General features: G+C 50.7%; 1 protein-coding gene across 1 annotated transcript; it reads right to left on the bottom strand.

The window, feature by feature from the left end:
- Window positions 1-5,008: 5,008 nt before the first annotated feature.
- Window positions 5,009-10,970, bottom strand: ZIC4 (Zic family member 4). The gene is made up of 2 exons (XM_067301461.1): window positions 9,773-10,970; window positions 5,009-5,439 (listed from the first exon to the last, which is right to left on the bottom strand). The coding sequence occupies exons 1-2, from the start codon at window positions 10,968-10,970 to the stop codon at window positions 5,009-5,011; spliced, it is 1,629 nt and encodes a 542-aa protein (XP_067157562.1).
- Between the last annotated feature and the right edge of the window lie 5,146 nt (window positions 10,971-16,116).

Below are 16,116 nucleotides of genomic sequence, written 5' to 3'. Positions count from 1 at the left end.
TCGAGTAAGGAGGAACTCCAGTGACACTGGTCTCCGCTCTCGCACTCCGCACTTCTCTCAATATTCAAAGAACAATTCATTACTGCTAAACTTGAAGTCTCTGATCTGAAAAATACTGTCTCAGAAATGAAGCCAAGGAGTTGTGCTTTGTTCTTTTAATGAAAATGGCAACCTAAAACGAACAACATTAGAGGAGGTTAAAGACCAACAAAAAACACGCATTAGCAGTTGATTGTACACCACATTAACCGTACACTGATTGTGGGGGATATTTTTCAACTCATAGTAAAACCAATAGAAATACAACGTCGACTATACTGTTTTAGAAATGGCTCGGTACAATCACATATATTTAAAAGTGCACACGTTGTAAAAATAGCCATAGAATTGATACGCTTATAAATATTTATTGTAAAAAATCCCAAATATTAAAAATAAATAGTATGTTCAAACACATAACAGAACATTCCTTCATTACCAAACATGTGATGAAGGAAAAAGTGGAATATAAGAAGTCTGGAAAGAAACACAGTATTTCAACATTGCAAATGTTTCAGAGGCATTTCTTCTCTGTACAGTTCACAAGGAATGTGGTAGATTCTCCCATAAATATGACAAGCTCCAGGTTTAATAATAATAATAATAATAATAATACCCACTCCACTGCAGTTTGACTCAGTCTTTACTCAGGAAAAGTCCCATTACATTAATGGGGTTGCTTAGAATGGCAGGATTGGGCTCAGATCATTCTGTAGCAACTAAAATAGAAGTACACTGATGAGTTACAACTTCAAGGAGTTTGTTTTACAAACAGAGCATTTAATGATCTCTAATGAGAAACTCCTAAATGAACTTTTATTAGGGAAGCGTTTCAGTATACACTCTAATGTTTATAAAATGAAGATACAAAAGAGATGTAGTTGGACTATCTTTACACTCACGGACTATAAAACATGGGAGCATATGGAAGCCATCGGTTTGAATGCGTTAACAACGTCGATACATTGCAGTATATACATGCTTAATAGGTATTCGGAAGGTTAAAATGATCAAAGCCTTTACTCTTAAGTGTATGCTGTTGCATTCATTATACTGGAAAGAAAACGCTTGTTGGTCACATACTAGTGTTAATGAAACCCAACAATTCTGCCTTTTCCCAAGAATTGCATTCTGTGCAGCATATGTGTGGGAATAATTTATTAGACAGAAAAGTTCAGAGGATAAAATGCAAAAATGGACATCACTTCAACTTTCGAACAGTAAGGTCATACAGACATCTATGGAGATCTATACACAGATAGAGTTTCACATAGACACAGCCACATATATCCAGATGTATGTCTATACACAGGGTTCGATAGTTTGGTATTTTCTGTACCCTCTGGGCCCCTAAAGTTATCTTTAAAAGTTTGATTTTATCTCTTTAGAAACGGTTTAAAGCTAACGGGCAGGGTGAGTTTGACAGAGAGGAGAACAAATCGCTGACAAAGAACCTTTTACGTTTCACCAGCGTTGTTAGGACGACAAGCAGGAATTTCTCAGATAATAACTCCCACTTCAAAGATTTCTCAGCTCAATAGAAATTGGACCATCCTTTTTATTCAACCACAAGGGCTGGCACTAAAGACGACTCAACTGTTTGAATTTTTTTTCACCGTGTTTATTTTTCCCCTATTCACTAGGGTACTTGGATAAAATAAACAACAAGACAATTACTGGAACATGGACTTCTAACTTTCCCGAGCCCGCGGCCCGTCGCCCGTGGCCGCGGCCGCGCGGGTGTCAAGGCCCCGCCGCGCCGCGCCGCGCTCGCCGCCCGCAGCGGGCAGAGCGGGGCTGGCCGCCAGCGACCCCCCCGGCCTGGCCCCGCTCCCCTCGGGGCGCACCGCGGCGCCGGCTCGCGGCTCCTCGGGGGCTTCCTGCAGCACAGCCGCTCCGAGGGACTAAGGCCGCCCGAGGGTCTTTTTCATTTCCCGGGGAGGGCGGGAGGGGGGAGAGAAAACCCACTTCTGCTGGGGCTTTGTGATCGGGTTTTACTGCGATAAGCTGATCGGAAATGCTCGTGAGAGGGGAAGGGAACTCGCCCTAAGCCTCATTAGCAGCCCTTTCTTTGGGGAGAAGAACAGCGAGGCTAAAATGTCAGAGCCAAGCCCACCTTAGGGTGAATGCGGAGCCAGACAAACCCCAGCTCCGCAGAAGTGCATTAGGTGGAGGAAGTGTATCTATAGCGAGGAGCAGATTGACTGTATTAAGCTAGCATGAAACCAAAGGTCAGTGCAAATGTATCTTAATAGACTGTCTCAAATGGAGTGTGCCTCCTTTGAAGGCCGCTTGCTATTGCTCTCCTCATTACCATAGCGATCCTAACGTGGCATGCTGATGCACCATAAAACTCACACTTTCAACCCCAAAATCAGGCCCTTTGAACAACCCGAGCTTGATTAGACCTTTCTCCTTTTCTTTTCCCCCTTAAAAACCATTTCCTTGCCTTTAGAAACTCGCCCTCAAATCCCAAACGCATTCTCTGATCCCGGCAGAAAGCAGAAACAAAAGTGGGCTGAGGCGACGGTTCAAGCGGGCCTTTTCTTCCTGACATTCTTATCCATTTTTATTATGATCTGGAACAAGTGCCCTATTCGCGTGGGTTTTGTTTACCGGAAATTAAATGAAAATGATTTAGTTCGCGTCAAACAAAAATATATACTTGTATACACAAGAAAAAGGGCCTGTTAGACGTAAATATTATGTCCTTAATGAAAAGACTGGACGGGCTCCAGACTTCGCCTTTCACTATTTAAGTATGACTTGCCCTATTGCCATAGAAATCCTAACTTACCATGAAGATTCACCGTTGTGAAGAAATACTTCTTTGTGCGAGCTTTCTTTGATGTCTAAGGCATAAGAGTCAGGCTTTCAGCTGCGTCTGTCTAGATTACCTTGAGAGCAACGGGGTAGACATCTGTAACAAGCAAATGAAAAATTAAAGGTGATTAGCCTGCACATCCAAACACTTCTGTAAATAGAGAAATAAAGAAATAAACAGATCTCAGGACAAGATGGGAACATCCTCTCTCCCCGCAGATGGCTTCCGTACCTTTCAATTTCCACGGCATAAGTTTCAGGGGCTGTATAGTCAGAGGGGAACAATTGTCCTATAGTTTAGGCTCCTTACACATTTTTCTCTGACTAGGTAATTCATTAAGTGTATCTCCCCGTATTGACATGCTGTTGTTACAATGCGAAATGAATGAGACGTTCAAAAGCAAAAAGTTGCTGAGTTGCGCGTGTGAAAAAGGGAATCCCCCATTTGGTGCCTTGGGAAGAAAATGAAGTTGCAGCAGTAAGGGAGGCGCTCGGCGTGGACATGTTTTTCGCCACTGACCAGCTATTTTTTTTTCCCTGTAGCTTTTGTGTATACGTGTGTGTGTGTGTGTGTGTGCGTGTGTGTCTGTGTAAACGTACACGCACGCACACATTAACCCTAGTTACCTGGGTGGCGAGGCCTGATATAAGGCTTGGAGAGACCCTGTTTCAGCAGGCCTTCTGTCTGCGTTTAGCGAGCCATAGAAACCTCTCTCAGCAACCCAGGCTATTTATTTGCCTATACTATCTGGTATTCTTAAACATCATTAAAGTAATTAAAACGGTGCCATTCGGCAGTTTCAAGTTACCCCAAGGTGGGATGTTTGGGTTTTTTGCTTTCTGTTTTTTTTTCCCCCCTCTTCTTTCTTTCTTTAACTCAAAGGACTGAATCATGTAGGTTTGTGCAGGTTTAATTTTAAGTCCTCGGATAGGAGGAACGTGCTAAAATCGTGTTGTTTCGCTGTTACGGAAATTTATTCTCACGATAGCTTTTTACGCGGCAAATGCCGCGCGTTTTGGGGCAGGCCCGCGCGGAGGTCGCGCGCGTCGCAGGTCCCGTCGGGGGTCCCGGCCCCGCGGCTCCGCGCGTGACGTCACAGCCAGCCCCCCCGGCCGCCCCCCGGACACGCAAGCGCCCGCAGCCCGACAGCGGTGACACTCGGGTGGGGACGGATGTGTTTAGGTATTAAAAGTCATTACTAGTGTAAACTAAAATGGACAATCAATCATTAAGCCACCCCTGGGCCTTTCTTTATTAGCGACAACTGGGGAGAGGGGGAAATAAATAAATATATATATATATGTATATATACATATTTATATACTGCACGAGGGAAAAGTAATGAGATTTTTTTTACAGAAACGTCCACCGAACGGGTTAATTAATCAAAGAATTTAATGGATCCATTTTGTACAATTCGGTAACAAATAATAGTTTATATATATATATATTTCTTTAAAAAAAAAAACACTCTCACAGAAAATAGTGGGCGAACAGAAGCACTTTACCACAAGAGACTGTTGACAAGAAAAAAATCTGTACAGCTAGAAATCTGTATTAAAACACTTTGGTTCCTCGGGGGAGGGGAGGGGAAGGGAAAGGAAAGAGGAAGGAAAGAGGAAGGGAAGGGAAGGGAAGGGAAGGGAAGGGAAGGGAAGGGAAGGGAAGGGATGGGAAGGGAAGGGAAGGGAAGGGAAGGGAAGGGAAGGGAAGGGAAGGGAAGGGAAAAGAAAGGAAAGGAAAGGAAAGGAAAGGAAAGGAAAGGAAAGGAAAGGAAAGGAAAGGAAAGGAAAGGAAAGGAAAGGGGAAAGGAAGTGAATCAGTGAGCTTGTAAACAGATTGGAAGAGGACGAGCGGGGTGTGTGGCACGGAGAAAGGATGCGAAAGCAACCGGGGCAGGCGGACGCTGCCTGCACGTGTGTCTGGTGTCAGGGACACGATCTGCAACGTGGGGCTGGTGTCGCGCATGTTACCGCGTGTCTTCTCTCCGGGGGCCGCGGGGCCGCGCGGAGCCTCCCCCTGCTCTGCCCGCCCGCGCGGCGCGGAGCTCCCGTCCCCGGGGCGCGGCAAGGGGCCTCCCGCGGCCGCTGCTCGGCGGGCCTGAGGGGGCAGCCCGCGCCGCGCTCCGCTCCGCGGCGCCTCGCCCTAGCAGCGGGGCCGCGGCTGCCCGTCGGGGCGAGGCGGGCGAGGCGGCGGCGGGGCGGCGGGGGCAGAGGGGGGGCCGCGGGCCCCCGCGCCCTGGCACACGTACCATTCGCTCAGGTTGGCGGCGGGCTGCGCGGGCGCGGAGGGCTCGGCGTGGGAACACGAGGCGGGGGGTTCCCGGCCGGAGTCCGAGGAGGGGGACACCAGGGAGGGCGTGGAGGACTCGTAGCCGGAGCTGGGAGGAGGGGATTTGCAGTGCACTTTCATGTGTTTTCTCAGGGAGCTGGGGTGGGTGTAGGACTTGTCACAGCCTCTCACTTTGCAGTTGTACGGCTTGTCGCTGGTGTGGACGTGCGAGTGCTTCTTCCTGTCGCTGCTGTTGGCGAAGCGTCTGTCACAGCCCTCGAATTCACATTTGAACGGCTTCTCCCCTGAAGGAGGCAACGGGCGAGCACAGGCATTAGTAAGGGGGGGCGGCGTGGGGACAGGGGGCGCCGCGCCCCGGCACCCGCAGCCCGCCGCCTCCCGCGCCCCCGGGCGCGGCTCTCCCGGGGCAGCTTCCCGGGCTCAGCTTTCCCTCGGCCTCGCCCGCCCCGTCCTTCGCCGCCCGCACACGCCGCCGCCGCCCCGCCGCGCTCCCCCCGCCGCCCTGCGCCCACCCGGCTGCGCCGCCAGCCCCGCACCGAGAGCGCCCTGCCCGGCCAGCCTCAAGCCACTCCTTCCCCCTTCCCCTGCCCTGCGTGTCAGCGTGGGGTTTTGTGCAAAAGACAAAGCCCTTAGATAAGGAGAACTTAGAGGCCAAGTGCTCGCTCCGGATAAACAAAGCGTGTTGTCTCTGCAGACTGCGATGTCCTGCAGAAAGAGTGGTCAGCGATTTATCCCTGGGAATGTTTTTACGTTAAATACATCTCTCACACTCCCCGAGGTGCACGTGGAAATATTATTCATAACCTTGGTAAATCACATCTCATCCACTCTATTCTTGCGTTGATTACAATCCCGTGGAAGATCTGCACCACCCTCCCTCCCCTGACTCGCTCACCGGCTTGCTGATACTGCGTGTTAAAGCACAAAATCTTTAAAAAAGGCATTGATTGTGGGGTGCAAAATCACAGACATTCAGCAGGAAAGAGACTAGGCCAGTGCCCAGTTCTGTCGGGAGGGTAAGAGTTTTTTATCATTTGAACCTACTCAGTCAGGAAGGAATTGCAATCGGGATTAATTTGTCTGGTAATATGATAAGTGACGTTAAGCATAATAGAAATATAATCGTGTTGTTGGAGTCCTGTGAAAGTTTAACCTCGGATTCTGTGCACTGGGCAAGGCACACGATATACAGGACGTGTTTTCCAGGAAACATGCCTCAGACATTTCAGGATGAAATGCTGACTACTTTATTGTCACTGGTAATAGCAAACTGCAAAAACCTCCTTCCGAAGGAGCACCCAGGTCCTACAGCAACCAAGTGTGAAAATAGCCTTTTCCCCCGTCAAAAGCAAAAAAAATAAAAAATAAATAAAAAAAATAAAAAAATCAGGGCGCAGGAAACACCACGAAAATATACAACTGAACGTTAAAAATGAAGTGCAAACAAAGCCACTGTGTTCACCATCATGGCGTATATGGTCGCAAGGACTTCGAATATTTGTAAAAGCTTCGGGGTTTTGTTTTTGATTTTGTTGGGGAGGGGGGTTCCCCCTCAGTTCGTCACGATTAAATTTCTGAGGGAACCAGCCCACCTCGTGCTTGGTTGTGAGCACAGGGAAATAAAGGAAAGCATCCCAAATATTTCACATGAATGCACTTTATGCAAGGTGGGTGGGAAAAAGCTCATGGCTCCGCGTTTAAAGTATGTCCTTTCTACTGTAATAATCAATGACGCTGCCTCACATCTTTTACCGCTAACATTTGCACAGAGGTTTGGTAAATACCTGGCGTTAGAGGGAGACGGGGAGAGGTTAAAAATAAGGTCTCTCAGAAAATGATGCGGGTCCTGTAACCAAATATTCTTGATACATAGTAGTGCATATGCATAGACACACGCACGCATATAATCTAATTACAGTTTCACGTAAGGAAACAATTTGACCTTCAGCATCTAAGTTGAGACAACAAATCAAGGATATTAGTGTAGTACAAGCAAGCAGTAAGTTAGGAGACCCCAGGGAAAGCCATCCTCATAAGCACTCTGGTTGTGCAAAGTGAGTTACATTCAGGTAAAACGGGGCTGCAGCGCCTTCTGATTTCTCAAGAGTTGAAAAATGTTTAACTTCGCTTAACCCCGTGAAAGAGTCACGGAGAAGCCCCTCCGTCCTGTCAGATATCAACTGGAAAGAGGGCAGCATTTTCCCAGCTGCCTGGTTTGCATTCTCTGGACGCCTCGATAAAGAGGAGCCATCCGCACCGCTTGCAAGAATCCCTTTCGCGAGAGCAGGTTTTCTTACGTGGAAATCTCTATCCGCGAGGGAGAGGACATTTTACAGGTCCTTCCTGCTGCAGCCTGAGCACAGAGGTGCCGAGCTCTAGACCCGCAGAAAGTTCAACCAGGCGATGGAGAAGCGCAGGAGCTCAACCGCCATTTTAAAACCACACTTGTAGCTGTGCAAAAAAAAACTGTTCAGGGAAATTCAGCTTGGAAAATGCGGCCTACCCCCCCATCACCGGGCGTGCATTAAGGTATTTACAAGCTTCTCTCGGGGGGGCGGGGGCCCCGGGCGCGGGGCCGGGAGGGCGCGCGGCCCCGCGCCGCCGCTATTGTTCGCGGCCCGCGGCGGCGGCCGGGGAGCGGCTGCGCCCGGCGCCGCCGCCGCGCTGCCGGCCGCGGCTGCACCGCGTCGCGGAAAGGCCCCTCGCCGCAGATCCCCTGCCCCGCTCCCCCAGCCTCGCAGAAGCCGCCGTCATTAATATTGGAGGAGGCAAGGATTTTCCTGCTGAATCGAGAGCCTGGCCTCATGAATAGTTCGTCGCGAGTTCTACTAGGATTTCAGAAACATTTCGTTTTTGACAACTTCGGGGCGTTTAATAGAAGCGGTGGAACCATAAAGGCCCCGCAGGAGTTTTCGCAATCCAGCAATTAATCACCGCGAAAGTTAAAGTGAAAAGTACGGACGTACGGAATTCTGTTTAATAAACGCCAAGCTCCGATAGCAGTTTTGCCCTGAACCTGCCTCTCTGATGTAGGTCAGTTACACTAAGAATTTAACCATTTTCTGCTTCAGAGACTTCAAACAGTGAGGCCGTTAAAGAGCAGTAAAAGTTTGTTTACTTAAGAAAAACACTGTCATTAAGGGATGAGCTCTCCTGGTTAATGGCTGTACCTGTTCCGAACCGACAAGAAGCTGGCTCAGATACAAGTTGTGTGACCCGGGGATACTCCTTTCTTCTCTAAAAGGGGGCCGAGAACATAGCAGAGAAACACAACTTTGATATTGCATCCCCCCACGCACAGACGAACTACTCATAGAGCAATGGAAAAATAATTAGGTGACGAGTGATGGTTACTGTAAAATCTCTGTGCTATGTTTAGACGATACCGGTACGAATTTAGTATATATGTCATGCATATTATATCACGTCGAGTTATATCATAAAAATGCAACTCCTCTAAGGTCAGGCCATATATCGAGCATGGGGGAAGGGAAGTTTTATGAACCGAAGGGCGAAAAAAATCGTTTGGCTGTAAGCAGATCTTACAATAGGATTATGTAGTTTCCCTAGCAGTGCATAAGGCTGTACAGGAGGGGGTGGGAGGTGGAAAAACCCTACACTGGAACAGATTAAATTTTCCAAAAAGGGCTTATTTCTTATCTTCTTCTTCAGAAAAAAAGCCAGCGCTACAGACTACAAACACCGGCTGCTAAACTAATTAATACAACTTCACAAGCTGCTCCGGGAAGTGTGAAAACTTTCTACGTGCAATTTCATTAATTATAAATGCTTTCCTGGCCGGAAGAATTCAAACATAGTTTTGGAAGATCGTCCATCGAGTTACTTTCCTTTCTGTTAACTAGAACTAACAGATGTTTCTGACACATGTCCCAATTTCGCTTAAGAGTTCTGCAAATGACATTTCAAAATATACAGGCCGAAACAATACCGGGTTTTCTTTTCCTTTTTTTTTCCTCCCGAGAATCAAAACTTTCAACTACCCATATTTGCGAATGCACAGAGTCGTTGGATGGCAATGCTCATTAAAAAATGTCACTGTTATTCAGATCAAACATTTGAAACTCCCTCTGACCAAAACAAAACTGTTGAACGAAAAGGTCGCAGCTGTGTTATTCTCACAATGTTAGAACAGCAGCATCTCAGCGACATCAGTCAAAACTGACTAGACAAGTTGTAACTTCTATTGTTCACTTTTAATTTGTGAGCTTGCACAATGATTTCATTTTTTTCCAACTACTTTAAACTGCCAAAAAAAAATTCCTTGCCTGTGTGAATAAGCAGAAATAGTAGCTATATCTCTCAATATTGACACAGATCTACCCGAATAAACATTACAACAGTCTCTCCGCACAATCAGAAAAAATATGGACGTGAATTCTGAGATTTGTTCTCGCTCTCCCTTTTTTCTCTTTTCCTTTTCTTATCTCCCCCCCCTCCCCGCAAATGGCAAAGAAGCAAACAAATCTGAGAATTTATTTTCCAGAAGTACTTGGCGTGCATTCAATAACAACGCAAAGGATACATTAAAAACAAAACAAAGCAAAACAGTATGCTGAATAACACAGAGAGAGAGTAAAGAGAGCTTTACATACTGACCTGTATGAGTTCTTTTGTGTATTTTGAGATTCTCTGATCTGGCAAACACTTTGCCACAGCCTGGGAAAGGGCAGGGGAAAGGTTTTTCACCTGTGTGGACTCTGATGTGATTTACAAGTTTATATTTGGCCTTGAAAGGCTTCCCTTCTCTTGGACACTCTTCCCAGAAACATATGTGATTGGACTGCTCGGGTCCTCCAACGTGCTCCACCGTGACATGAGTCACCAGCTCGTGCATCGTGCTGAAAGTTTTCGAGCATAATTTTTTGGGAGTCTGGTCCAACTCAATCCACTTACAGATGAGTTCCTGTTTGATGGGCTGCCTCATGTAACGAAAGAAGGCACCCGGGCCGTGGTGTGGAGCCAGATTCACGTTCAGATTCATGCCACCGTAGCTATGAAGCGAAGAAGCAGCAAAAGGATCTGTCCTGGAGGCTGGTACTTGAGTGAAATGTTCAGACCTGGCGTACATTTCTCCAGGTAACCCCAGTCTTATCTGTCCGTTTAGATGGCCACCTGGAGCTGCATGGGGAGGCTGCTCATGGAGTCCAGTGAACAGAGAGGGATTCCCAGCTTCTGAGTGGTGGTGGTGACCATGGTGTCCGGGGCAGCTACCTGTTGTTGAGACAAACAGTCCGTGGTGAGAACTTGCAGCGGGGTGCTGCTCGGTCAGCCCTGGCATGACTGGGGCCGGCAGGTCTCTGCGTATGAAGAAGTCCCTACCTGCTGCAATAGCCTGAGCTGGGTGAGAGACGGGGTAAGGGACTGCTGTTGACTGCGCCGGGCCAAATGCTCCTGTTTGACTAGAGACCACCTCAGCTTGGCCTGCCATATGATGATGATGATGATGATGATGATGATGGTGGTGGTGGTGGTGGAGCTGGTGGTGGGGATGAGGGGCTGGGCTGAGCTTAAGGGCCGCGGGGTGATGCTGAGGAGGAGGCTGAGGAGGAGGCTGGTGCCCCATGTGTTCTGGCCGGAGCAGATGCGGCCCCAGGCGGGCCTCGGCGGCGGGCTGCCGCGGGTGCGCGGCCGTGGCGCGGGGGTGCCCGGCGAGGCCCGGGAAGCCCGTCATGCTCTGAGGGGGGTGGTGGTGGCGGCGAGGAGCCCCTGCCAAGTCTACTAATCTCAGCGCCGTGTTCCGCCTGGAGAGTGCAGCAGGGTCCATCACTGGGATCCCCAGAGCATCCACGCTCATTAGCTTCTAACGCTAAAAAGTCACCTGACAGCGGGGAGGAGAGAGAGAGAGAGAGAGAAGGAAAAAAAAAACTTTTTTTTTCTCCCCCCAAAAGTTTCCCGGTCCCGCTGCCCCGTCGGCGGGGCGCACGGGCGGCGCTGCCAGCGGGGGGGTTGTTGGGATTTCGGTGGCGTGTTTTTGGTGGCTGCTGCAGCCAGCCTGCGGGGCCGGCGAGGGGCTGCGCCCCCCCCCCGCGGCGCTCCGCCGAGCCGGGGCAGCCCCACGCGGCGCAGCGGCGGCCGCGGGACGGGGCGCGGGCGGCCGCGCGCCGCCTCCGGGCCGCCGCGCCGGCCCCGCCGGCCCGACAATCGCCGCGCGCGCCCATTGGCTGCCCCCTCCGTGACGTCATCGATGACAGATCCCGCTGCAGACTGAAAAGGGTTATCGCTCCGTGCGCGGGGGGGGAAGAGGGGGAGGGAGGGATCGCGCATGCGCCGCCGACGGCGCCCCCGGCCCGCCGCCCTCCGCGCCGCCCCTCCGCCCCGCTCCGCTCCGCCGCCCGGCGCGGGAGCTCGCCGCCTCCGCCTGCCCCCGGCCGCGCTGCTCCGGCCAGTCGCCGAGCCCTGCAGGGCGGGCGGGCGAGCGAGCGAGCAGCGGGAGCGCCGTCCCGCCGGCGGGGGGCCGTATCCGCGGGCGCGGGGAGCTCCCCCCGCGGCCGCGCTGCGCTGCGCCCCGCCGGCCGGCCCGGCCCCGCCGGCCTCGCCGGGTCCCACCGCCGAGCTTCCGCCGCGGGGCCGCGGCCCCGGGGAACAAAGCCGCGGTGTGGGGGGGAGGGGGCCCGCTGGGGAGCGCGCAGCCGGCCGCGCTCCCGCCGCCCGTGCGCAGCGCGGCTCCGGGGCCCTTTGTTCGGGCGCGCCGAGCCCCGCGCCGCCGCCCGGCCCCGCGGCCCGGGGGTGCCGTCGCGCCCCCCGCGCTTCGGGCTGCTCTGCACTGGCGGCCCCGTGTCGGGCGGCGGGAGGCGAGCTCCGCGCCCCAGCTCACCGGGGGAGCGGGGATGGGCAAGCGCGTAGGTTTCTGACACTTGTTGACAGCGCACAGAACTGGGCTTTCTCATTCAAAAATAGTAGCTGAGCGGCGCCGCAAACTTGCTGCCTAGCGCTGCGCATCTGGCCTAGTGCTCGGACCGCTGTATTTTTGCAGGAACCCTCACAAAGGATTCTTGGAAGACTCCCATTGCCGTCATTTGATAAGTTTTAGCAGTTATCTGGTTATTGGCTGCTGGAATAATACGAGTAATCGTTATGTTTAGCCTGAATCTGAGTGTTTAACCCAGAAGAGGGAGTCTCTCCCTTTCCATCTCTCTCTCTCTCTCTCACTTACAGGATAGTTCCACGTAAAATCCCTTCCCTGGCAGAAGAAAATGCATTGAAATACATTCATACACTACACATATTCTGATGCTGCTCACCTGAAGTAAAGAACATCATCTGCCGGTTTTACATTGCTAATGATGAAAGTGTAGGTTAAGGCTTCAGGCTTTATGCACTGAGGCCTTATAGGTTTTAAAAAGCTTAGTGCTTCAGCACAGAAGGAAGCATCTACTTAAGTTTTTAACAGGGCGGATTGTGAACTTAAAAAAAAAAAAAAGAAGAAGAAACATGGGAAAGGACGGGAGAAACAGGGCATCCTCTTTAAGAAAGAAAAACACAACTGTAAATATCTGCCCACAGGATTACCACAGAACTCGGATCCTGGCAAAAAAATGACCACCAATAAACGCGCAGTCTTGCAAAATAAAGCAACAATCTCTAACCGTCGTGTCAGATACTCTGCATTTTAATACATTGACTTACTGTTAACTTGCCAGTGGATACTCACTCCTGATCTGGAGTTAGCGCCGCACGCCATTTCCAGTGCCATGTAAAGCTCTCGGCGCGGAATTTTGTGTCTCCATTAAAGTTTAACAGTATCGGCGATCGATCGGTTTTATGTTAAGTAGTAAAACACGAGTATGTTTGGCATTTTCAACCCAGTTATTCGCATAACAGAGACTACCAGCCAATGATCACAAACGGTACGTTTAAAGTGTTGGACATATATAATCATATAGGGGACATTTTTAGCTCAGCTTCGCATATCCTGGGCTGGCTGCGGTTACATATTTTGGCTGTAGTTGGCTTTCACCATATTTTCTGAAACAGAAAACTAATATTTAGGTAGCTAGCTGGAGATACATTCTTGTGTATATCTTTCTGAGTGGAGATGATGAAAAGTGGCAAATGATGCAATTAGCTTTCCATCCTTACATAACATGTTTACGCAGGCATTTTAAACCACACATCATCCTCACAATATCTTAACTCTCAAGTCTGCTTGCTCTACGAAATGGATTTGACAGTCCTATTCATGACCATCTCAATAGGAGTGCACAGAAGAGACAAACGTTAGGAAGTATGAATCTGTTACTTACAAGTGTACTGAGAGTGTGAATTCCAAATAAAGCTGTTTTCCTCATACCTCCTTAAAACACTTCATCTCTACATACTTGTTATCCATCAATTCTGACACTTCTCAGTCAAGGGAGAAAACATCTGGAACAGTTTATCAATTAAAAAAAATGTCATAACCGGTTTGCCCTGAGCTAATTTAAAATATTGTGATGGTTTCTCGTCAAACACTAATGGCTCTCGGTTCGCCCCTCACTTAAGGCTTTCTCTCGCTCTCTTTTTCAGGCAATGAATGAGAACCTGGCACTCGGTGCCTCTCTCACCCTGCAAGGTGAAGTTGGGCTTTGCGCTCCCTGCATGCGCTGTGCACCTCGGGGGAAGCCTCCGCGCGCGGGGGAGTGGGCAGGGGGGCGGGCGGGGGCCGCGCACATGACTGCGGGAAGGCGGAGAAAGGAGAAAGAGGAGGAGAACAGGGCCAAAATCAGCGAAGTTCAGCGTATCTTGCAGAATGTTTTGAAAACTTGAACGCCTGTTTATGCAGCCCGTTGGCAGCTTGAACGCGTATGCCTGCCACTCGAGGGGTGACCGAGGTCTCCTGCATCTTGGCAGGAATATGAGCCATGTTTGACCAGAAGAGCCGGACTCTTGGGCAAATTCTCAAATACGTCAACATCAGGTTGTGCAGGGCCATTTTTTTTTTCCTTTCTAGCCTACCTGGCTACGGTGAGGGCTTCCCCTCTAGACTCCCCTCGAGACTCAAGGCCTGGATGAACCGGAGCCTTTCCAGGGAGAAGGCAGGATTGCACAAGCAATGCAACAGAAATATCCCGAGCTGAAGCTGAAACCCAGATGTCAGGGCAGAACCATTGCTGAGATAGTGCTATCTTGTTTTAAGGAAAGAGAATTTGAGAGGGACCACGGACTCTTGGGTGCCAGATCCAGGGGGAAGCAGAAGGATGAAGCAGCGTTAAGAGGCGGGCGGCTTGGTGTGTATATAAATCTCCCAGGTCTGAGTAGCCGCTGTGTTTTGGCAACCCTGTCTGCAGCCCCCGGCCCCCCAAACCGCCTACCCTAGAGAGGTGACATGTTGTGGGAAGGTATACGCGGATTCTTCCCTCAGACAAAGCCGAGACACGACCACCCTTCCTTCCCGGCCCTCCTTGCGGGGCCGAAATAAAGGAAGCCGGGCAGTAGGTCAGACCCTGCCCCAGAGCAGGGCCCGGGAGCGCCGCGCTCTCGGCAGAAAGGAGAGCAAAGCCAGCTTGGAGCAGGGCCGGGAGGCGGGCGGACCGGCCCCGCACGTCGGGGCAGTGCCGTGGGCTCGCTGCTCGCCGCCCTGCCCGGGGCCCCGCACGTCGGGGCAGTGCCGTGGGCTCGCTGCTCGCCGCCCTGCCCGGGGCCCCGCACGTCGGGGCAGTGCCGTGGGCTCGCTGCTCGCCCCGAGGGTGCGGGGCTCCGCCGGGCTCGCTGCCCGCCGCGGGCAGCCCAAGCCTCGGCCCCGGCCCTGCACGCCCAGCCCGTGGCCTGCGAGCTCGAAAATGAACCACACACTTTTTTGCAGTAAACCCCTGGGACCAGCACAGTCCCGGTTGTTCTGTGCAGGGAGCAGCTTTACAGATCCACCGTATTTTGCCTTATTTTGGTATAAATCTACCCACACAGCAAGGCGCTTCTTCATATTTCTACCTTTGCCGGAGACAGGGGTTGCTGTGAAGTTGATCTGCAAAGCAGCTTTCCCCAGGAAACCAGGGGCTGCTCGTGTTGCGCTCTTTGACTTGGGGCCAAATCCTGCTCTTCCCTAGAGTCGTGCTTCGCGCAAGGAACAGTTTCTGCCCCCTGAAGCCTCTGGGAGAGCAAAATCTGCTCCCACCTCTGTTTCTTCGGAGAATTCCCTTCCCTGATGAGCCAGCTAGAAATTTCTCAGTAGGTTATCTGGGCTGGGAGGGAATGCCTTGAAACGCCGAGACAACAGGCTCCAAGGGTGAACCTTTAGGCTTCAACTCCCGGGCGAGAGGAGGGGAAGGGATTCATCTGAAAATCCTAATATTTGCTGGGAGAAAAGAAAGGTGATAAACAGAAATAGAGAGGACCGAGAACTCATCCTGTGCATCCTCCCCAGCCATCAAACTGGTATTTGGCAGGGAGGAGTCAGCAAGGCTAACGGCTGACGCAAGGGCAGGGCGCAGGACCCGAGTCTCTGGCTGTCCCGGCAGAAGGCACTGCTGTTTAGCAAGAGGTGGTTCAAGAAAGCCTCTCAGTAACCTCGACATCTCCTCAGAGAGAAGAGAAGAGGACACTGAATGGCTCGAGAACATACTCTCCCTTTGATTCTATTTCCTCTCCCTTTCCCACTTACGAGGACTTCTTTATTTCAAGTTTCCCGAACAATGGGGATTCAGCTACCAGACGAGCAAGGGCTTGGGACTAGGTTTGTCGCTCACTTTTTATGACCTAGAGGTACCCTAGGACAAGCAAATCATATGCTTATTTTAAATAGAATATTTCATTCAGTACCTCAAGATTAAGGTATTCCTGTCAGATAAGCTGTCAGTCACTAACTACTTAGACACCACATTGTGGAAGCCTGGTATCCCTGGTAAAGATGATACATATCATGTAAACCCCATCAACAAGATCAAAGTCGTCTTCTTTAATAGGATCCAATACATGTCAAACCTCATTCCAATCAAATCGTCCGTAAATGAATTCAAGATGAATAT

This window comes from Apteryx mantelli, chromosome 9, assembly GCF_036417845.1.
Source record: "Apteryx mantelli isolate bAptMan1 chromosome 9, bAptMan1.hap1, whole genome shotgun sequence".
NCBI classification, from domain to species: domain Eukaryota; kingdom Metazoa; phylum Chordata; class Aves; order Apterygiformes; family Apterygidae; genus Apteryx; species Apteryx mantelli.
The sequence above is the reverse complement of the archived record's forward strand: the minus strand, read 5'-3'. Positions and strand labels throughout refer to the sequence as shown.

Coding starts and splice junctions, on each gene's coding strand:
- ZIC4 (XM_067301461.1), bottom strand. CDS start 10,970: ATGAGCGTGGATGCTCTGGGGATCCCAGTGATGGACCCTGCTGCACTC. Junction 5,440..9,772: donor ACACAAAAGAACTCATACAG/GTCAGTATGTAA, acceptor TGCCTCCTTCAG/GGGAGAAGCCGTTCAAATGT.